The sequence below is a fragment of the Cydia amplana genome, chromosome 5 (genome assembly GCF_948474715.1).
Source record: "Cydia amplana chromosome 5, ilCydAmpl1.1, whole genome shotgun sequence".
In the NCBI taxonomy this organism is placed as follows: domain Eukaryota; kingdom Metazoa; phylum Arthropoda; class Insecta; order Lepidoptera; family Tortricidae; genus Cydia; species Cydia amplana.
Genome location: NC_086073.1, coordinates 7,872,758 through 7,897,289, shown reverse-complemented (window position 1 = coordinate 7,897,289; position 24,532 = coordinate 7,872,758). Strand labels below are relative to the sequence as shown.

Here is a 24,532-nt window from a genome sequence, read left to right as displayed (position 1 = left end):
GCCGAGGCGCAGCAGGTCGGCGCCCGTGCTGACGCCGGCGGGGCCCACGTGGAGCCCTTTAGCAGCGGGTGCTGACGGTACGGTGTAGTATACTGACCGGTGCCGCTGCCGCGGGTACCAGCCGCGCGGGGGCCCGCCGAGGCGCAGCAGGTCGGCGCCCGTGCTGACGCCGGCGGGGCCCACGTGGAGCCCTTTAGCCGCGGGTGCTGACGGTACGGTGTAGTATACTGACCGGTGCCGCTGCCGCGGGTACCAGCCGCGCGGGGGCCCGCCGAGGCGCAGCAGGTCGGCGCCCGTGCTGACGCCGGCGGGGCCCACGTGGAGCCCTTTAGCAGCGGGTGCTGACGGTACGGTGTAGTATACTGACCGGTGCCGCTGCCGCGGGTACCAGCCGCGCGGGGGCCCGCCGAGGCGCAGCAGGTCGGCGCCCGTGCTGACGCCGGCGGGGCCCACGATGGAGCCGCGTCCATAACCGCCCAGGGTTACACTGCTCCCTGTGGAACAATTCAGAAACAAATATTATTCTTTCGTCCCTCATACTCTTAGCACAGAATAAGTAATAGTATTATCATACAGAACGGACACGCACCGCTCCGCCCCGATTCGGATTACCTCGCCCGCGACAGGCAACGACATGAATGTGTGCGTAAGTCTCTCTACTGAGAGCATGTCAGGATTCCGTCAGAAACTCAATGACGCGTGTACAGACGTGCCGCGCACACATATAAACGCAAATCATTTTTGATGTATGGCGTGTCCGCCCTGTGCTCTTAGCCAGGGGGCAGGGTTGCCGTGTGTTGACTTGTTAATATTAGTCAACTAATAGTGAGCATAGTTCCATTCCCATTTTTCGCCGCCTGAGTTTCAAATTGTATATTTGTCAAATTATTCTCGCTTCAAGTTCATGAATTGAATTGAATTGAATAATGAGATCGAAGGTTTATTAGGTTCGGCGCCATGCGGCCTTTCTAATAATCAACATTAGTTATTTGAAATTAGCTCTTTTTCCTAAAAGCTTCTCCTGCTTTATGAGAGCGCATGTGCAAGCGCAGGTATACCTAGTACATTACATCGCACTTCTACTTATTGCTGCGTCCCTGTCGTTAGTTACGAAGCGCAGCGCGCAAGGGAAACCCAATTTTATTAATTCCATAACAGGAATACGGAAAGTGGTAACATTGGTAATTTTATTTATCCTCCATAATTGAGTCGGGGATAACGAAATGCTGGATGGCAAGAAAAACCCACAAAATGTTCACAAATTTTCTTAGAGCCAGTCCAAACTATTAACTCAGCACCGATTTGGCAAGTGACAGAGTGTGGCAACGTGTGATCAATGACCATAAACGTGAAATTTGATGTTGAACATACCATACCTATTTATAGTGACGCCGCCACACTTTATCGAAACAAATCGATACAGACTTGAGAGAGAGAGAGAAATGTTAGCAAAATAAATAATCTTCAGTGTTGTATAACAAGAAAATAGTCGTTTTAAGGCAACTCCCGACTCAAAACAACGGTAACATAACTCATGATTATTAATTTATGAATGAAACGATCGGCTTGAGGTACAATGAGGACGGCTCCTCAATATGGTACCATCACGTTTTCCTAATACCCGGCTCGCTGTTCGGCTAACAAACATACACCATTGAAGTAGTCATACAAAGATCAGTTTGTTGCCACAGGCGCGGGGGTTGTTAACATAGGCGCCACGGCAGGAGTTCTACCTATCGATGGTTTCAGCGTGATACTGTTAGCGCAAAAGACAGTGTACCTTAGATACTGGATGGAGTTCAAAGTAATGTTCCTGGGAGGGCCAGTTGATTGCACGGTGCGCAGCACATCGGATCCTCGCGCGAACACGGGCGTCTATGGCAGGCTGGCGGTTGCCTACAACTAGATTAGTTTACAGCACTGACTATCCAACCTCTAGACTGAGCTTAGGCCAATTCTTTCATGAAACCGATGCTGCCAAAAATACGGGGGTGCGGGGGGACGAGGTAAGCGAATCCCGTGCCGTGATTGGTCCGTTCAAAGACACGGACCAATCACGGCACGGGATTGACTCGAAGATGGAGTAACGCTACCGTATGTGTGGCAGAGGGGGTAGCGCGACTATGCTATGTCTAGAGGTTGGATTGTCTGTGGTTAACAGTTAGGCGTGTGTACCTATAGAGTGAATGGAGGTCATAGTGTTGTTCCTCGGCGGGCCGGTGCCGGTGGAGTTCCTGGGCGGCGTGCGGGGCACGTCGCAGCCGCGCGCGAACACGGGCGTCTCGGGCAGGCTGGCGGACGTCTGCAGCGGCCCGCGCGCCTCGCGGTGCTGGCGCTGCAGCGTGCGCCGCCTGGCGCCGCTCGCTCCCATGTCTGAAGGAAGTGATTACAGGTTAACCTGTCGAATCCCACGATATGACGTCACCATAAGCGTTCTGGCTCATATATGAGCCGTGGGAGCTGACAGATTAAAGGTAAGCGTCCATAGGCCCGCATCGCACGCAACGGATTTTAGTATAAGGATACTAAGGTGTATGGAAAGTCACACAAGTGATTTTTATTTGTCTTGTGTACGATAAGTGTTTATGTACCTACAGTCACGCTCCGTGATTGTTACGCCACTTAGTGTTCTAGCTTAGCTTATTAGACATTCCATAGCGTATGTACGGAACAAAATATTAATATTAATGAAAACCCCAATTCGTTTTGAAAGAATTATCCACCTGAAAACCCCACATATCATAAGGTTGAGGCAAAAAATAATATCCGTTTAAGTGTATATATTTAAGAATGTGTAAGTTTAAATTTCTAGCTTCGAGTTTACTACTTTGTCGTAATGATTTATTTATATATCCATGCCATCTTTCTATTTCTAGAACTATCGGTCACGGAGCAAAGCCGCGGACGGACAGACAGACAGACAGACGGAATTGACGAAACTAAATAAGCGTTCCTAGTACCATGTATAATTATTTATAGCATTTGTACCTCAATATTAGTTATGATGCAAATTACCATATATTAGCTTGAAATCGTATACCTAGATAAATTGTAAACTAGACTAAATAGACTTCCTTGGAATTTAACAGGATACTGTTACGAACGATGTGATGTGTGTGTCGAACGATGTTTAACTTCCCTTTAGCATTACTACACAGACAAAAGGTGAATACACTCTGAATAGGTACAATGTCCGACCGATAACATTAGAATTGATTAGCATACGTGACGTCGCGCAGGCTTGAAAGTGCACTTTTTGCGACGTTACTACGACGAATTCCAAGTACTCAACTCTTCCTGTCATTTATAATTTGGACTCTAATTGTTCTGCAATAAGGTTGACATTTCGATAACGAAACTGTTTAACTCAGCAATTTGGTTAGATACAACAATAGATAATTAATAAAAAGCGGTAACGACTTTGTTATCGTGGCAAGAAAACTAAAATAGTTGTAAACTTTCTTTGTCAATATACCTAAGACTATACACATTTATACACTACTGTCATTTTTTAAGAAAACATTTATATAAAATTTGTTAAGAAAATAATTGCACTTTTGCATTTTTATTCTATTGCTGTAGAACGCAGCACAGGCACAGGACAGATACAGCTCACTAGATGGCAGAACTTCCAACCCACGCAGTCCCTATTGCACAGAATTTTTAACTGATTACGGGAAGAGTTATGATTTCAGCAGCTTAAGTTTGTATGCGAGTAGTTATGAATTTATGTCGGTTCGTATCGTGTGCTTCAACCTTGCGTGGAAACTACGGAGCCGTCAGATAAACGTCAGCGAAGCATATATTCTGTCGGCAGCGTCCTTCTTTCCGAATAGCCGCAGACGCCGCTATTGAAGTTGCTGCCGTTCTGGTTGGACCTCCATGGAGTACGTCTTCAGGCTGATGATGCAGCTCTAACGGCCTGTGTACAGCCGTCTCAAGGGCACAATCACACGAACATGCGCATCCTATCAGACTGGATCCTACATTGGGTATGCGGCCTCACACTAATCAGATCAGTGACAGCGAGGCATGAATCCTTTCGCATTAGGGCCACCCCACATCTGGCGTCTTTCGGGCGTCGGCGTCGGTCAGCGCTATGGAAAATGACGTCGCTGCGCAGTTGCGTCGACGTTGCGTCGAGCAGGGCCATAGACTTGTAGACGCCGACGAGACGCCGACGCTCGAAAGACGCTAGATGTGGGGTGGCCCTTACCTGTCGGCAGCGTTCTTCTGTCCGTGGAGCCGCTCTTGAAGTTGCTGCTGCGACGGTTCTTGTTGTAGCCGGCTTCCATGGAGCGCGTCTTCAGGCTGTTGGTGGTGTCGCGGTGCGGCGGGACTGCGGGCGGCTCCGACGGCCTGGAATTCAAAAGACAACCATTAAATTAACTGACAGTTCGTAAATTTTATTGCAAAAACATAGTCCACCAATCGTCAGTTAAGGGTTTTACTGTTAAACGTATATGTAGTGTGTTCTTCCTGATGAGAAAGTTCGCAAGGATGCACTGTGATGACATTTGTCCCTTAAGCTTTGGATTCCTCCGAAAATGGTGCCGTCATATTACGGCCGCTATATAGCGTTGACTGACGTCACTAGAACGTTGTCTATGTAAACAAGATGGTGCGGTTTCCTAGACGGCGTTACGTTACGTTGATTGTCAACGTAACGTAAGATGACGGTCGTCATGACCTTGTCGATAGTTTCGTGAACGTTTTATTAAATAGCGGTGACGCCATTTTGAATAAATGACACGAGATTTGAATAAATGATTCCGTACTACGATTATTTTCCTCTTCTGATGATATTTCATCCTCCAAGTAAATTATAGATGATCAAGCAAATCTTGTCAGTAGGAAAAGGCGCGAAATTCAAATTTTCTATGGGCCGTTATCCCATCGCGCCTACATTTTTCAAATTTGCCGCTTTGAGCTTGGTGGATGACGGTGTGTTATGACGCCGTGGTACTTTCCACATGTCGCCACCGTAAAGACGGCCGTCTTTTGCTGCCGCTATATGACGGCCGTCATATGACGGCACCGTTTTCGGAGGAATCCAAAGCTTTAGTCTGTGAATCCTTATACATAATTGGCGTTATTCATAAACGGCTGCTAACTTAATCAGTTGATGATCGTCGTTTGTCACCATCTGTCGTTATGCCTTAGAGAGGGACAAACGATGATCATCAGCTGATTAACTTAGAAGACGTTTATGAATAAGGGGGAATATGTATAACGGACGCGCTAGTGACACCTGCACGTCTTGTACATCCTGTCAAGCGCTTGACATGCAGTAGGGTTGTAATCGTCTATAAGTCTAAAATGGCCATCGTACGGCCATGGTACGGTTTTTTGCCTCCGTCGTGATAAATAGAAAATAAAAAATATTTTTTCTTTTCTACCTACAGGTAGTTAATATAATAGTTATACAAACAGCAACACTCTTAACTGTCCATCGGTGAACCTTATGCCTTTTGTAATAAGGTTTACGAACTGCCAGTTAACACTTAACAGTGTGTGCGATGGTAAATACTTATAAAGATTACGAATACATTATTTACAACAGACATAATTATAAGTGATTACGCATATTAGTTATCAGATACCTATGAAATTAACATCTATAAACTAAATGAGCGCAAAATATAATTTAAATCAGTACTATATACTCATTTACTATATACTCATTAACTAGACATTACTTAATAATTAAATCGTTGCCTATTTGTATTGAATAGACATATTGACAATTAACTGATTCAATTCGACTTTATTCTAAAAAAAATTTACTTATATATATTTACTTTTATATTATACAGTACATAGATTTAAGATTAGATCCTGAGCATGTAATTTTGCTATGCCCTCCCAGGGTCCATGTGGAACTACCCAAACATTGTAATATCTATAAAAATACCATGGTTGCAATAAATAAATATGAATATAATTTAAATTATACATAATCAATAAGTACGTACCTTCTTCTGGAGTCCATTGTGGGTGTGGGCAGGGTATCGGCCTTGTTGACGTGCCGCTTGTCCGCCGGCTGCACGATCTCCGTGTACTCGTCGTCCACCTCCTGCACCGGCGACGGCGGCAGCGGCGGGAACTTGGGCGACTCCGGCGTCTGCGGCAGCGGGCCCAGCTCGCGCGCCGGCGACGGCGGCGGCGGGTAGTGCCGGCACGCGTGCTCCACGATCTGCACGTTGAGCGGGAAGTCGCCGCTCGACACGGCCGAGTCGGAGGCCTGCCGCCCCAGCCCCGCCGGCACGTCCTTGGCGCTCGTCGACTTGTGCATGCCGCTCGACCGCCCCGACGACCGGTCGCGCCGGTCTATCGATCGCTGATTCTGAATCTCGTTGTGGCTCGACGATTTCTGTATGTCGTGTCGCTTCTGTCTCTCTCTAGAACTATAACGGAAATTGTTTTCTAATATATCTTTAGATACTTCATCACAGTATTCATCCTTATGGATATTCCAGTCTTTAGGTATATAGGGTGTAAAATGTTTTTGGTCCCGTCCTTGACTTAGTATAGCGCTAATGTTGTTCTCGATCTTTCTGAGGGGCGAGGTGTCGCCGCTGGAGCCGTGTTCGCCGCTCTCCTGGTCGCGTTCCTCCTCCTCCTCTACAGTGGTGATCAGGGCCTGGCGGCTCGCGCTCACTTCACCGTCGCCCAGAGTCGGCAACGAAACGACTCGTACCATGTTAGGAGGTACCGTCGACAGCTCGTTCACTGTCTCGTTACATTCTGTCGGCGGGGTTTCTTCCACTTTGCCTTCCTTAATTAGTGACTGAATGTTATCGAACGTCGAAGAATACTTTTTGAAATCGGTGAACCTGTTCTGCGGCGATAGTTTGTTTTGGACGATGTTGCCCTTCGACGAGTGCGTATTTCTCTCGCTCGGCACTTTTCTACTTTTGGGGCTGTGGCCGTAATATTCCTGGTTGTTATATCTGTCCTGGCCGTTGTTGAGATCTAAGCTGAGTCTCGATTTCGGGGAAGTCATCTCCTTGCTCAGCCTCGAATTCGGGTAGCAGAGGTCTATGCTGTATCTCGAATTGGGAGTGTTCAGTTCGCGACTCAATCTCGAATTCAAGTCGACGCTATATCGAGATTGCGGGAGGCTCAAATCTGAGCTCGGCCTAGAGTTGTACGATCCGACGGATCCCGACCCGCTGATGGATATACTCGAACCGTCCATGGATTTGTCGGCGTCTAGACTTCTATTGAGACTACGGTTTTGAAGGAGGCTGCTCGTGTTGGCGAGTTTGCCGTTCGTATTTTTGTTAAAACTAGGGAGCTGCTTTCGGTTTTTGCCTTTTCGGATGATGTATGTGCCGGAGGCGAGGTCCTGGGCGCGGCGGCTGTCGGTGTCGGCGTCGGAGGCGGGCGAGGCGGAGGCGCGGGAGGCGGGGGAGGCGGGGAAGGCGGAGGAAGGCGAGGCGGGGGTGGCGCGCGGCTCGCACGGCGGCGGCGGCGGCGGCCAGTACTCCTCGCCCCACTCGTCATCCACTCGCTGTGGTATCGAACTCGTGCTCGAGTGTGATTGGTCACCTGACTTTCTTCTTCGTCTTCCTATTACCTGCGAACATAATTTATAAAACTTTAGAATGCATTTTAATATGATAAGTAAATATGAAACAAAAAGAAATCTGTTTTTTTGCCCCTGGATATATTTACTACTTCCTACTTTTCGATTTCGATTCATGTACTTCTTAATAATCCTGATTGAAAGTAACGACAGGGATTAAAGTTGGTTCTTATTTTATTCTATTCATGAGAGACCCAGATCGTAGTTGCTAAGAAATGCAAAAGGCGGGAGCGTATCTACTCTTTAGCAAGAAGATACACCCAAGAACAGAACAAATTGTTAAATTGCTTCTTCTAATTAGAAATAAAAAGATCACTGAGATTTTCATATATGTATTTGAATATTTAGGTTTAGAAATTACTTTTCATAATACGATTTTCGTACCTTCGTGCTCCCTGGAGTGAGTAGAGGATCATCACCATCGAGAGACACTTCCCAAGCTATGGAATTGCGTTTCGAAGGCGTGGTGGCGGCGGGCGGCGGGGGCGGGAACGACTCCTCCAGCGAGTCATCCGAAAAGTGCTCCTCATCGTTGCTGCGGTTCGAACCTCTCATCTTACATATCTCCATTATCTCCTCCGAGGATCCTCTACACACTTCTCTATGTCTCTCCATAGAACCGGCGAGAGTCCGCGGAGGCACTCTGCTCCTCGGCGACAACATCTCCCCGTCGGATCGGGTGTCGCGTTTGTTTCTTTCCAGATTTTTGGTATTCGAGGGCGATATCTTCTGAACATTGCTGGGGGAGTGGGACTGGCGGTTGTACTGTATGTTGGGGCCGGGGTAGATGGTGACGGGGTGCTCGTTGTAGGGTTTGTCGCTGAACTCGGCGGAGAAGCCCATGAAGGGGAAGACCGACGGGCTCTCGACGCCGGGAGACCTGGTGCTGGGGGAGGCGAGCGGGCCGCGCGGCGGCAGCCAGGCCGCGTCGGCGGCGGCGGGCGGCCGCGCGCCGTGCTGCAGCGACGCGAACCGGTGCGCCGGCACCGGCGCCAGCTGCAGGTGGAAGCCGTTGCTTTCGTTGTCTTTCTCCCAGCCGTAAGGTCGCTGATGTCTTGTTTTCGGCTGAAAACGGAACATTCATATGATAATTACAACTATCTGAACTATCAAACCGAAACGTAGGTTACCTAATTGTTTTACATTTAGAAACACTCAGAAGAATTAATGTGCAATAGTTATATCGAAACATTATTATTTATAGTTATATCGAAAGGGCGCTATCGGAAAGCCTCCCCCGGCATACGCTGCTCCACTGACGTCGTCAGCTTGCCTAAATCGCTGGATGCACTCATTAAAAGATGTTCTGCTATTTAGAAAGGTTGTCTACGTGGCAATCAGGATCTCGTTGATGCTGATGATTGAGTCGAAGGTCTCCTCCGGCACACGCCGCTCCACTGACGCAAATCGCCAGAGGCACTCAATGAAGGGTGCACTGTTACTTACAAAAGTTGTCTGCGTGGCGGTCGTGATCCCGTTCACACTGATGATTGAGTCGAAGGTCTCCTCCGGCACACCTTGCTCCACTGACGCAGTCCGCTAGTTGAGATCGCCAGAGGCACTCAATGAAAGGTGCACTGTTACTTACAAAGGTTGTCTGCGTGGCGGTCGTGATCCCGTTTACACTGATGATGGAGTCGAAGGTATCCCCGCGCTGTTCAACTGACGGCGTTCGCTTTGCTGAGTTTGCCGGTGATACTCTGGAAAAAAAATTACAACATACGTTACTTAATTACCTACGTTGTAATAAGTCAGATGATGGTGTTTCGGGGCAGGATGGGAGAGGAAAAAATATCCTAGAGTTAATAAACGAACATCAAAAAGCTAAAATATATTGATTTGTTTTTGTTTTGTCATGTATATTACCTATTATAAAGCTTTATATACGTAGGTAAGTATAATAATGTTAACTAACTGAATTTTACATTTTAGATAGTTACGTAGAATTAGAAGCACTAAAGTTCATCACTTAATACTTAGTTTTAGGTAAAACCACGCGGAACATTGCACCTAAACTATTAGCAGTTGTATGCTTGCCGTAGAAGCACTCCGGCGTCCGCGAATAACCCTGTCAAACTTCCCCAACTCGTGCAAAGTTTTGACTGGACTTAACGAAGCTGCTTTGAAGTTCTGAGATGTAATTTAAGATAATGGGTTCATTTAAGAATGGCAAAGTCGGTTTACTTGGGCAGGAGGGTCGAGATGATCCGCTGCGCCTCCTCGGGCGGCGGCGGCGAGCGCGGCGACGGCGGGTCGGGCGGCGACGGCTCCTCGCGCTCCTCTGTCGGACGGAACCCGAGGGCAAATTTCGCTCTGAAATGGTAAAACACTTCATTTATTACTGAAGATCAAGGAATTATTTGATAAACAATGGACTATTCAGTGTCAATAAATCCCTTATTGGCAGTAGTTTGATTCGCATAATGAGTTTGTTCGAACATGTCATTTAAAATACATATTTCAGAAAACACAAAATCGCTCATGCAAGTTTTATGAATGAAACACAATGTATTATTCCCGATTAACTAGTCCCACAGGATTACCAGGTATCTTATCTGAATTATTTGCACGTGATTCCCCGCTATTGCCGGTCGCACTGTGCAGCGCGGGCGTTACATATGGCTAAATGGAACGCACTTTAATTTTAAATTCCCAAAAGGGCGGGCACGCACGCATACCGTTACCGGCTTTGAACGACGTAAAAGCTGGCTAATTACCTCGCCATTGAGTTTTTGTGAGGATAATTGCTGTTGGCCCTGTACTGGCCTTTGCAGTGAAAGAGGGCGCTTAGGGACTGGGAGTTCCAGCTATGAAAGGGGGACGCAACAGGGCTAAGGGCACTTCATACTCCGGCTTAGGGCGTCGGTGCCACCTAGGGCTGAGTTACCTTCTAATCAGAACAACTCTAGTCAAGTTAGCTACTCCTTACAACAAATTTTACAAGAAAACTGTCTATTTTGTACATAAATATTTTTACTTCATTTTAGATAAACTAAAGGTGTAAAGGACGTTCATTGCTAGACTCCCAGATTACTTAATGCCCGAAATAATATTGACCCTTTTCCGTTCATGTTCTGTCGCAAGTTTATGTGGACTAAAGTGCTGAAAAGACAGATGACAATCACCTTTTCTCACGCTAGGTGAACTCTAGTTGAGGATGTTCATTATTGGAGGCCTGTCCGACAGTCTGCGAGTCGTCTTGAGTGGCGAACGAAAAAAGAAGATAACCATTTTCTCCCGTTCATTTTGTTTAGTTCTTTGGAGGCGTATCCGGAGAACAACGAATCGTTGTCAGTAGACACAGCTGACTAGGGTAAACGTACTAGTGCTCGACATGCTAATGCCTAATAGATGACACCCTGCTGTCGCCTCTATTGACAATGACTTAAGTTTCAAGATGACATGTAAGTACTGGTACCGCGTCGAGCACCAGTACGTTTACCTTACATGAACAACATACGAGTATAATCACCTTCTCCCGTTCATGCTCATGTATCCATCGTCCTCCGAGGTGTGTCCCGCGAGCGGCGAGTCGTCGTCGGTGGCGGGCGTGGCAGGCGTCGCCGGCGTGGCGGGCGCCGCCGTGGCCGAGGCGCGCGCCTCCAGCGACCGCGGCTCGCCCTCGTCGTACTCGCTCAGCACCTGGTCCAGCAGCTCCAGCGAACGCTGCACGTCATCGCACCCTCTGGAAATAAAAAAAGTATATATTTAGAAAATGTTAACTACGAAGTTCTTTGGCAATATGTTGGCAATTTGTAGGTATTACGTGTTAACTTTTTGAGTGCGTCTGACATCATGACATGAGATGGCGGCAAAACTCCAAAGAGGAGCGGTTTTATTTATCTTTACGAATATAGGTACTCGTGTATGTACCTATATGTTTTGCTATCTGTTATACCATGACATGTCGATTTAAATTTTCAATACGTTTAGGAATGTTAACAAAGAGCGAGTGTAGAATGAACGAAGAAATCCCGCATAGGTATATTTTTCTACTCGTCGACTGCAATGCTTGAATTAAAACTTCGTATACCAAAGTGAAATCGCATACTTTTTCACTATGGGACCCCAACTCAACTATAATATTTATTTCGATACAGTTTAGTCAACTATAATACTCATTTCGATACCGTTTAGTCAACTATATACATTTCGATACAGTTTAGTCAACTATAATGAAATTGACCAATCGAAAGCGCGGAGCAAGTACCAGGGCCTCATGAGTTACGAGAAGGTGTCGTTGATCAACCGGCCGGGGGCGCGGGGCGCGGGGGCCGGGTCGTGTACGAGTATGAAGGTATCGCGGCTGCTCGCGCATCTTAGCTGTATACTTTTGGGTTTTTACCTACATATATGATTCTTGTTGTATACAATAGTGGTATAATCAAGCTTTTCAATCTCGTACCTTTACTTAGGCAACTCAGCAAGCTTCATTGCCTAAAAACGGTACTCGACTGAAAAGCTCTCCATTATATCACGTTTGTATAAAATACTATTTTGTTTTCACTCCTTTTGTGTTTGAGCCGAGAACTGAAAGAGTTAAGTCAACAGTCAATACGACTATATATATACGACTCGTATATTTACGACTTTATCCCATCGTTAGGGATTTTATATCGTCACCCAATATCATTATTAACTACTTCAATATTCCTTTTGAGTACAGTACAGACAACACACAAGTCACATGCCATAGTAATGTTAAATCTGAAGTTAAATTAATGTTAAATCTGAAATATACTTGTACCTACATAAAATGCATGTAATTCATCGTTTTAAAACGAGACGAGACAGTTTAAAAAGAGAGGTACAAATGCTATTTATAAATTTTGACTGAAAATGTGAATGAGTTTCAGTTTATGAAGAGTTTTATTTCAAGTTTTTACTTTTACCCACTGTTTGTTCACGGATTACACGTGGATGAAAATTACAACCTTATAAAGGAATAATATGTGTAGTATTTTATTATTATTACTTATAAGTACCTAAGTATTGTAAGCGCATAGGACAATAATGACGTAACCAACTAAAGGTCAACGACGAATCATTTGAACTTTAAATCTGCCCTTTATTCTGTGAAATGATACTACGAAGAAATTTAGGAATAAACTGTTATATTTTTCAAATTCAACCTCGAGCCCCTACGAATAAAGCTTGGCATACATAAGTTAGAAGACAATTTGAGGTGCTATGAAAACTACGAACGAAGAACGTAGTAAAAGTCATTTGAACAGTATAATGGAATAATCAGGCAATAAAATATCTACATTGTATCTCCGAAAAAGAAATACGATCAATTTTCTAGTTGGCGTGGCGAGTCATTCATAAATGGAAAAGCTAAATCAAGCAACCAAATATAATTAAACTTCAGTCTGTTTTTCGTCAATTGCGCTAGCGCGTATTTGGTTTCATCTGAACCAATATGATTCCAACTTAATACCAATACGTAAAATGTTCATGGTAAGAGGACTCCTTGGCGGCCGCATCAGGATACGTCCCGAGATAATGGTAAATTGAACTCATTTCCTTCACGAGGGAGCTCTAGCTGGAGCACACTTCCTTAACTGCACCATTAGAACCGAATTAGAGGATAACGATATAGTCACATCATTCCCAGTCAAGTGGCTCTTCCATTCGCTTCTGTTTCTATTCTACTAGTTATATCATACCTATATTACATATTTAAAAGTTAAATTTATATGATTACCTAGATGTTTGTTAGTCAATCAAGCCAAAACTGAATGGTTGAGAAGGTCACAATTAAGTACCTAAAACATTTTATCCAACATGTGAGCTACCTACCTAACTTATGAGCAAAGTTTCCGAATTAATCCATTAATTTCTCACTTATACTGACATTTTGACTCTGACAATCTGGAACTTCGCCGAAAATAGGAACATTTTCAAAGGTTAACGCGTGGGTTTGAAAGGAAGCCTTGAGGAAGCGTTAAAATGGAATAACTGATAACATTTACTTATGAAGTAAGAATAACGATGCTCTGAAAGCCATTTTTTGTTAACAATTTCGATCTCGGAAAGTAAAAAGGTTCAGGGATAGATTGTAAAAATAAGACACATTTATAAGACGTCAAATTAAAAATAAATCTTGAAACAAATTGTAATTCTACGGTCGATATCATGAGAGTTCACAAAATATTCATATATTTATCTCAAGAAAAATTCTAAAAAGGCTAGCAGTGTATGTTACTGCTAGGGTAGCTCGTATCTAAGAGAATTCATTATTTTTGAAGGCATCTATGTCCTCGCTACAAAGTGGTTGTATTGGACGGCACAAAGCGACCCTGTTGAGAGGAGAGGCGCATGCTCTCACTCCTCGACAAGCTCTCGCGGGGCCGCGCTCGGCTGCTCGATAAACCGACAAACTGATCATTTTACGGTGTTAACGACACTGCGGAAATGATAATAGTTCGCAGACGATGTGACGTGTCGGACGTAAAACGGGTTTTATTACGTCGTATTTAACTAAGTACAGCCATCATAATTTATGTTCAGTTTTTTTTTGGAAGACAATGAGAGGGTTGTGGATAAATGGTTGATAGTGAAAATTCTCGACTTGAAAAATCATTAACTTAATATGAAGTTAAAAGTGACTACAAGTTTTGTTACCAACCATGAGTATGTCTTATTTCAGTCCATCCTCGTCCATAAAACACGAACATAAAAACTCTCATCACGGTGTGTTTAGTACTCGTATTTATGTATGTACTATGTATGTATATATTTATGGTTCCTCTAAACATCTTTATTTCTTTTCAAAAATTTCATGCTCCGTATAACCAAGACTGATTTACGACAGTAATGATTTGGCGGTGAGGAAAGCCAATAATTCGAGTGTCCGGGCACCGCTTGTCTCCCGCAGCGATCTCGGTGCTCGACCGTGTTCATTAGCGCACCTCCTAATGATCCCCTCATGCACGAGGACCACAGATCCGATGATAAGGAACCATTCAATCATTATTTTCCTTTTAGATAACAGATCAGACTACTTTTGAAGGATGGTACAATGGCGTTTCCTGGGGTAGTATAAAGAACAGATATTCTTTACGTTAATTGCATTTGTGCTCAATTTCTACATGATTTAGATAGCCTTAGTGTATGTCGCAAAATGTATTGAAAATTTAACACAAATGTATCACGAATTGGCTACATTGCGACGAAATAATTCGCCGATTTAACATCTGTCTTTTAAAAAAAACGAATTTTCCTTCGGATGATACAATAAGAGAAACGGTCGATTCGTCATGCATACAGTGTCTTTATGTGCTAATAAGCCTTAAGCCTCTTAAGGAACGTTACTAATAAGAATCTGAGAAAGTGATAGTGACAAAGACATAAAAGGCGCTAGAGTCGGAGCGAGTTTTTGCTTGATTGAGTGACAGACGCGCGTACGCGGACGCACGCTCTACGCGTAGCTGTACTTACGTACGTAGTACGTACGTATTGTCCCGCCAGCCCGCCACAAAGCAGAGCACTCAGCAAGAGTGCCGTGGCGCGGCTGGCGCGTGCTTTTGTTTTATTTCACCCACACTCCTCCGCTTTCAAACTTTTATGGAGTCTTCAAATTGCGTTGCTACTCTTAAATGGTTGGGTTTCATTGATTAGTTTCCTGAACTTTAGTCTGCTAGTTTAACTGTTGGTGAAGTTTTTAAATGTGTTTGAAGCAGATTACACACACCGCTCATTTCAGGTTAGTTTTTTTTTTGAAGAGGAATGTTTAGTTTAGTAGGTATTCTCAAGAAGCGATTGTAACAAAATCTTCTGGCATTCAACTCACAATAACGTTTTGATTCTATTCGTATTCGTTTCACATTTACATAGCTAATCAGAGCAAACTACATGTACATAAGACCATATCTACAGACAGACATAAGTACATATCTACTGGATAAGTTTAATTTATGAAGTTCTATATTTTTTTGGGTTAGTCATATTGTCACATTTTTTAATGCCTCAACTTCGCAATTTGAAAAACAAAAGTATAGTTTGTTCGCCCCGTGTTCGCGATTATTCGTAACAGGCCTACATCTCCGGCTGCTGTTTATGCGGAAACGAGAGCAGCGAGTCGGAAGTGCAGCGCCCGCGGCCGTTCACCCCGCGCACGCACTACCTTACGAACCTTACACTCGAGCGAAAATACCACATACAGTATCTTGACTTCAACGTCCGTTCAATTCAAGGGATGTTTACTAAAATAACATAACTGACTACACTGGTTGACACCTGAAACGATTAACAATGTTCTTAAAAAAGTGTCAACCGCTCTAAGCAGTTATGTTGGTTTTGTAAACATCCCTTCAATTTATTGAATTTTGTACATATGTAATGCGATTAAACAACCTACTGAAACTGTCCGGTGTATGTAGTACTGGATCTTTACAAGTACATCATCTTTACATATAGAGACGTGGAAATAAGCATTGAGATTAATAAATATATGAAAATTAGATTTTTATACCTACCTCAAAACTCGTTCCTAATAGTAACTTCAAAATAATTATTAGGTATAATCTTTGGTTATAATAATTCTTATTACGTAATAGCGCTACGCCGTAGCATGTAGCAGGTTCAAATAGGCAGGTTTATATGCTGGTAATATCACGACCTATATGTATATGTCGCAGGGAATTAATCAAAACAGAGATTTGAACAAATCTCTACGGGATATGATCAAATCACGCAGGATGTTAAAATGGCGAATCCTTATCATCATTTCCCTAGAAAAATTCAGTCATTTGACCAAATCACTGACTCTGTTTAGTGAAAAGACAAAATCGGCCAATAAACGCGAAACGCTTTTTCATTTCACTAGATTTGTTTAGGAATTTGACAAAATCCCTAACCACGACAGTAAGTTGACGAAGGGTCATTATTTGATTTGGTGTAAATTGGCATGTCCACGGTAAAAATTTGAAAAATCTTTAATTTAGGTATTTGTTTGCCCTTAATCAAATGTTTAGGATGCAAGGATTTTGAAAAACGTTATGGTCCCTTTCTGTGAAACTTATCTCTGAAGATATGGACCTCGAAATTTTAAAGTGCCATGGTGATGACATTTTATGTGATTAGTATGACATTTATACATGGTAATGACAAATTATTATTTTGGCCTTATAAATAATAATACATATTTTCTCACTTTAAGTAAAATATTATAGTATATGAATAAAATACAAGCAAATAAAAATTACTCTCCTTCGGCAGATTCTCTTAAAAGAGAAGATAAACAATAAAAAAGCGTTCCATGCCCTTACCGTGGAGAAATAGTAATTACCGTGGTCGAAATATCCACGGTATTCCATGGTAATGACTACCACGGTGATGACAAAAGCTAACATTTTGTCTCATAACCCTAAACATAGTTAATACTCCAGAACATTCTTCCAATTACGTCATAACAGTTCGAATAAGTCATCGTATCAAATAGGATTCGTATTAAAATAATTTCCACTTACCGAGAAATAAGACACACAGAACCTGACAACTTATTTGAACAGCTCCACGGTAATCGACTTATTATTTGAAAATAAAATATATGCGGGCACAAATGTTGAAGTGTGTTCCCACTGTCGATTACTAGGCGACGAAGAGCGCGCGGGGGCAGCGGCAGGATCTCAACACTGCTTTCTATTGGACAGCTATATGATGTGCAAGTAGCATCCACGGAATGACGGTACCGCGAGGGCCGCTAATGTTCGATGTTGCCATTTAGTTCTGGACGACACAATTTAATTTGTGCAAGCAATAATGAATGTACTAACTAATATAGTTTTAGGCACTTAGTAAATACTAGCCATAAATTGACATTTAAGTTGACTTTTAGCTCATGTTTTGATGAAATCTGATCAGGCGACACGCGTTGGTAGTGACATTTTGACCCTTTGGAGCCTTAAAAAACATAGATCTTCTAAAGATAGCGGGAAATGGAACACGGCATGTATAAATATTTTTTTATTTACTACTTATAAGTATAAGACACGGTAAAGATCCAACTTCGTTTTGTGCCGAAAAACGCCGCCGACATGCGATTTACACCAAATCAAATAATGACCCCGAAACGAACTCAAAAAGGCAACCAGTTTTATCATTTCGCTAAACAGGTTTAGTGAAATGATAAAGTCTCAACTGGAAGATGGTATATGGTGATTTGATCAAATCTCTGACTAGATTAAGTGAAATGGTAAAATAAAATGTCAATAGTAGGATCAAAGTTGTTTATTAAACCAGCTATTTTAATCGAATACAAGAATAGGTGGTTGTAAACTGAAACATAATTATTAATGTTGTAGTAAGAAAGTATGGTATAATTAAAAAGATAATCCCTTTAATAATTAATAACTATGTTTCAGTTTACAACCATCTATTGTTGTATTCGATTAAAATACCTGGTTTAATAAACAACTTTGATACCTACTATTGACATTTTATTTTACCATTTCACTTAATCTAGTCAGAGATTTGATCAAATCGCTTAACTGTAGAGTAAACTGTTGTATTCTGTACTTGCTTTCGTCATTTCACTAAACCAATTCAGAGATTTAATAAAATCACCATATACCATCTTCCAGTTGAGATTTTATCATTTCACTAAACCTGTTTAGCGAAATTATAAAACTGGTTGACTTTTTGAGTTCGTTTCATCAACTTACTGTCGTGGTTAGGGATTTTGTCAAATTCCTAATCAAATCTAGTGAAATGAAAAAGCGTTTCGCGTTTATTGGCCGATTTTGTCTTTTCACTAAACAGAGTCAGTGATTTGGTCAAATAACTGAATTTTTCTATGGAAATGATGATATGGATTCGCCATTTTAACATCCTGCGTGATTTGTTCATATCCCTTAGAGATTTGTTCAAATCTCTGTTTTGATCAATTCCCTGCGACATATACAATATAATGCTTTGTGTATATATATGTGTTTGTGTTGTGAGGGTTTAATCTCTTTCCTCATGTTCAATCTTACCTAAATTTTTACGGTGAAACTCAATAATGAAATACTTTTCGGACATATTATAGACAAATTGTTTTTAGTTTAGTTTATGACTGTTAAGTATGTAATTTTATTCGATGTCTTATTACTATTAATGCATGCTCTCTATTACCTATTTGGTATCTTCTTGCTTTCTAGTACTTGCGTGTCAATAGACATAATGAAATATACATATAGCTTTCAACCTATGTCAAATAAATTAATTTCGTTTTTTATGTCCAATAGTAGTTTTTTAATCTAAAGCTTTTAACCCTACCAACATTTATTTTTCGTGTTTTGCATGTTTTCCAAGGGCGTGTTAAAATACTGCAGTGATACATTAACTGTGCACACGTCCTTCCACCTAGCGTGCTTATAACACGAGCTACTCATTAAAATACGCTACGAGTTTACGCTTTTTTTCAAAACTCGGTCAAATGCGTAGCCCACGCGTTTCATGCAGTGACTGAAATGAGTTTTCACACAACATTTAATAAACGGAACTTTCGAATACTATGAAATTTGGCATTGACTGTTGAGGCAAGTTTTATTTCTCACTCCTTTAACAACGTCATGACTGGGGTTTTTGCTTGTTAGTGCTAGTAAAACTTTGACAAACGCACGAGTAGGTACATTTAAGGCCTGTGCACACCGGCTGCGTGTGCGTGACGTGCACTCTTGGATGTTGGAGCCGCACACGCACACGTCACGCAAGCGGTGTGCCGTCTCTCATAAGGATCTGTATACTACAACGCCGCACGCGCACGTGCACGTCACGCACACGCAGCCGGTGTGCACTGGCCTTTAACCACAAAACTGACGTACTTCACCGGTACATACTGTATTTCAAGCGATTTCAACAAAATTGGAAAATTACAGATCAGATTCAACTAATTATTAGACACCTTTATAGTAGCAGATGTAGCAAAGCCGGACCAGGTGTTCACAATAACCTGCACGCAATCTTATTATAGTAACAATTAAGTTGTGTACGATTAAGAACATTTTGAACACCTTGCTCTTATGAACTTATACTGCTGAGTGCTGACAGCGCTGATTATACAGTACACAGATACATGACACGCGTACCTACCTACATTAGGTAAGTAAGTACATTTGTTGTATATAAAATGGGCAGTTGGGCACTTTAACTATTTTAAAATTTTATTTACAGATTAGTGTTAATTGGGTAAAACTACAATGGAAGAAAGTTGTGACCAGTTGAAAGAACCTGAGCGACCGGTGTTCGGTCGGTTTTAGTGTACAAACTTGTCCAATTAGTTCGAGCCCGCAGTTGCCATTAATCTAGCTACTTACTAGACTTTAACGAATACGTATCTTATACAATTATTACTAGATACTGTTACGACAATATCTTTATATCACAATACCTAATTGTTACGTTACGTTACCTATATTACGGAATTTGAGATAAGTTTTCTACTTATTTACCTACCTATTGATACAAATGTATGTATACAGTAACTGCCTTAAGTATATTCCTAAATCAACCTTATGACTGAAAAAGCACGGATAATCCTTGAAGAAATGAAAGTCTAAGCGGACTCTCTCTCTGGCACTGGGTTGTTAACCCAGCAAGTATACACAACCCCAATTAAATTCAATTGATAAAAAAATAACACGATGATGTTATAGGATGATTACATATTTATTATTGGATTCATTGTATAAATACCTAATTATAGACTGTCCCTAGCCTAATATAATAATAATGAACAAAATGAATACATAAATAAAACGTACTACGACGATTGATTTGTAACAAACTTTGGATCTTGTTCCGAAAGCACGTTACATTTCCCAAATGTCTTTTTTCGAAGTCAGACTTTCACTTGTCCTAACCTCGAAAGAACCTCGAAGAAAACAATAAACAATAACACGGCAAACATATTAAGACCGCCAGAAACTTCGACCATCATCCCACATGTGATACGGAATTCCGTAATGGATTCTTACGACCGCTCCAGATGACACGATCAAACGATGGCCATTGTGACACTGGACACTGGTCATGGACCGACAGGGGTACGTGACGGCAATGTAATCGAGCGGCTTAGCCGCAATCCAGGGAAAGTTTGCTCTGCTTTTGATGGTAGGTACATTTGTACCAGGGATGTTGCGGATGCAGATTTTTTGACATCCGCGGATGCGGATGCGGATTTTTAAAGGCTCACATCCGCGGACGCGGATGCGGATGCGGATGCGGATGTCAAGATTAGGTACTTAGAAAACGTCAAATATTACATTTTTAGTATTTTTTTATTAAAAAAACCAAACGTTTAGTATTTGAGCAATAATATAGGTGCGTTATATTTAATAAACAGTAACTTCGCCGACTTTTCTGGATCTAGACGATTTCGTTATAGGTAATGACGAAATTACCTAGCACTTACGCCGCCGCTAAGACGTTCCTGTACCGACTTGTTCGACATCCGCATCCGCATAAGCTCCGCATCGATTTTATGCGGATGCGGATGCGGATGTTCCGCGGTTGCGGATGCGGATGCGGATGTTCGCAACATCCCTGATTTGTACGTCTTTCTTTGTGACCAATTGACCATACTACCTATTTATTTTTATGGCGAGCGAAATATACATTGTATACATTAGGGAATCCTCCCGGTACTGAGTTTGTATAGCGAGAACCGGGAATTCCCGGTTCCGGTACTGTATTTGTATAGAAAACCTGTACCGGGAGCACTCCCTAGTATACATATATAGGTAAGTAGCTGGTATTTCGTATGCAATGCAAGTAGCTGTTATTTCGTATGTATTTTACACACACACATATCGACCTAGCCCTCATCATTATGTCTTCTATTGTGTAAATGGAGAATAATCCACGAGAATTTGATGAGAGCTAAAGTTAAAGTAAAATTATATTATAATATTAAAAAGCGGCCAAGTGCGAGTCGGACTCGCCCATGAAGGGTTCCGTATTTAGGCGATTTATGACGTATTAAAAAAAAAAACTACTTACTAGATCTCGTTCAAACCAATTTTCGGTGGAAGTTTACATGGTAATGTACATCATATATTTTTTTTAGTTTTATCATTCTCTTATTTTAGAAGTTACAGGGGGGGGGACACACATTTTACCACTTTGGAAGTGTCTCTCGCGCAAACTATTCAGTTTAGAAAAAAATGATATTAGAAACCTCAATATCATTTTTGAAGACCTATCCATAGACACCCCACACGTATGGGTTTGATGAAAAAAAATTTTTTGAGTTTCAGTTCGAAGTATGGGGAACCCCAAAAATTTATTGTTTTTTTTTTCTATTTTTGTGTGAAAATCTTAATGCGGTTCACAGAATACATCTACTTACCAAGTTTCAACAGTATAGTTCTTATAGTTTCGGAGAAAAGTGGCTGTGACATACGGACGGACAGACAGACGGACAGACGGACAGACAGACAGACATGACGAATCTATAAGGGTTCCGTTTTTTGCCATTTGGCTACGGAACCCTAAAAAGACTTAGCGGTACCATTCGATTAAATTTCATATTTTTCCTAAGTACTAACCCTAAACGCTCTCATTGCAGATTAGTCTACAGTGTAATAGCGTAACTGAGAACTAAAGCTGTCAAAGAAGAAAATCACCTTTGTGCCTTTCACATTACATTGTTGATTTATCCAAGAAATTTGCATGCTATAGGCACGGTAACCTTTCATAACAATCCGTTCATAATCTATCCCAAGACAATTGTTGTCGCAATACGATTTCTGTCACGGATCAAAATCTATAATGTTATTATTAGATGGTCGACTTTTATCGGAAAAATCATTCGTCTTCCTTCGGTCGCGGAAGGAAGCTTTGAGGACAAGCCAATAAGGGCAGCCGGCTGTAACAACACCTCGCCCGGCGGCTGGCAAGGCTAATTCCACTCTTCAACGACAAGCCCTAAGGTTGACATTCCAAAATGAGCTTTAGCTATTATCGGCTGCAGCGCGGCTTAAAGCAATTTTGCGAGTCAATATTGAAGTTTTCAACTCTTGGGGACGATGTGTTCCGTTGGAGTAGGACCGAGCAAAGCCGTGCCATGCGTACTTCAGAGTGATTTACAACTTCGGAGCTTTAGCCGAGTAATTACTTCAGCGGGCCAAAAAGTTTTTACTTTGGATTCAACTTTACTAAGCAGCACAAAACGATTTTGAGTATTTAAGTTTAAACATTGTTACATTTTGTGCCCAGTTTCAAAGTCACATTCGTCTTTATACTTTACAATAAGTACACTTATTGCAAGTAAATCTAATTTCGCAATTTTCCGTATCAAGATAGGTAGGTTAATCGAAAAAAACCCATAACAACATTATTTCTCCCTGAAGAGGTGCTTGGAGGCTGTAGATGACCGGATTTAACGAAATTATAAGGGTTTCTCGCGGTTTAATTACGGTACCCCAAAAACGTGGCGTTTTGCGATAATGGGAACGGGAAGCCATGGAAGGTTTAATTTGAGCTCTAAATCATTTGGGGACAGTCATCTGAGTTGCGTGTGCGAGCCGCCAGGGGGCGCAGAGGGAGCGAAAACGTGTAACATTTCACTCGCTTGTATCATACTGTGCATACAAATTCAATTACTCTACATCCTTTCGATAGCTGCTTCACATTACAATTTATGGCCAAACGAGAGTACGTAGGTACCAATCCTATCCTATAGGTCACATTTTCACCAAACAATGTTTGGAATGGTTTTTTCCATCCAATAAAAATTAATACATATCTTTTCAGCCAATTTGAGTAGCACCAGTAATCATTTTTTACAGAGGTGTCTAAAATAACAGTCACAGCCGCAATTCCATTTGAATGCTAGTTGCCGCCGCCGCGCCGTCCACGTTTTGGACACAACTTTGCATTTAAAGTTCGCTTCTGTTAGTTGCAGAGGTATCGACCGCCGGCGGGCAGACGGCGCGCCGATGAAAAACTATGCTTTTTGTCCAACTTCAGCTTCATCTTGTACTTAGTCGTGAATCTCGACTAACTTTACGTTAGTTGTGAGTTGTGAGACAGGTGACGGGGTGCATCGGGGTGCGAACTGAAGCGCATTTTATAGACTGGAGGGATTCACGGCATAAGAATTGCGAGACTGAATATGTACCTACTTCAGTAGGTTTTAATTGTTAAACTGCTAAGCTAATAGTTTTGCTGATTGTATATATGTAAAGTTCAATTGCATCAAATGCATGACAATTGATGACCGGGAAGTTTCCGTGATTAATGTAAAATTCTTAGTCATTATTATTTCAATTACTATTTATAGAGAGAATTTGTTATTCGAGTTTAAATTCGGTCTCGGACAAAAAAATATTTAGATATATTTTTTACCGGCGAAGATTTAAATTTATTTAAATATAATAAATTAATAAATATTTTAAATTTATTTATATTTAATAAGTAATAGAATAGTTTTAGATAGTTGTATACTTAGTTGTTTAGAATTGGCTTTGTAATTTTTGTATAATGATTAATTATCCTCTCCTTAGTATTATGTTAGTGTAAACATGTATTTCTCAGGAAGTGATTATTCTTGTAATCTTGTGAGAAATAAACATCTTAAACCTAAATAATATACTTATGACAGTAGGGCACACTCTTGGTAGGTTGCGTTCCGTGTGGCGAGCGTACAGTGTTATTTGTGAAAACCGTACCTACCAACAAAACTTCCCACAGTTGGTGGCAACTGATAAAAATAAAAACAGTAGCGAGATTTTAATTAGCCTTCGGGTCAACTTCGTATTCCTGTTTTCCAGTCCCAGGTAAATTTTGTTAAACTCTACAGAAAAGGTTAGCGTAGGCTTAAATAATTTAGTATTAATAGAAAGGTCAAAAGAATTAAAAAACATTAAATATCAAACTTGTTTTATGACGAGACAAAGTGAAAGAGACATTTCCTTCAATCAAGAAAATAAGTAAGCAGTAGCAAAATAAGTT

At 41.7% G+C, this 24,532-nt stretch overlaps 1 protein-coding gene across 1 annotated transcript in view; it reads right to left on the bottom strand.

The window, feature by feature from the left end:
* Nucleotides 1–24,532, bottom strand: part of LOC134647961 (uncharacterized) — a 194,376-nt gene that overhangs the window by 41,033 nt on the left and 128,811 nt on the right. The window contains exons 6-13 of the mRNA XM_063502366.1: nucleotides 11,064–11,276; nucleotides 9,776–9,904; nucleotides 9,180–9,291; nucleotides 7,976–8,656; nucleotides 5,976–7,582; nucleotides 4,217–4,359; nucleotides 2,176–2,373; nucleotides 368–494 (exon numbers count right to left, since the gene is read on the bottom strand). Coding sequence (XP_063358436.1) covers nucleotides 368–494; nucleotides 2,176–2,373; nucleotides 4,217–4,359; nucleotides 5,976–7,582; nucleotides 7,976–8,656; nucleotides 9,180–9,291; nucleotides 9,776–9,904; nucleotides 11,064–11,276 — 3,210 coding nt within the window. The remainder of the gene's footprint in view (nucleotides 1–367; nucleotides 495–2,175; nucleotides 2,374–4,216; nucleotides 4,360–5,975; nucleotides 7,583–7,975; nucleotides 8,657–9,179; nucleotides 9,292–9,775; nucleotides 9,905–11,063; nucleotides 11,277–24,532) is intronic.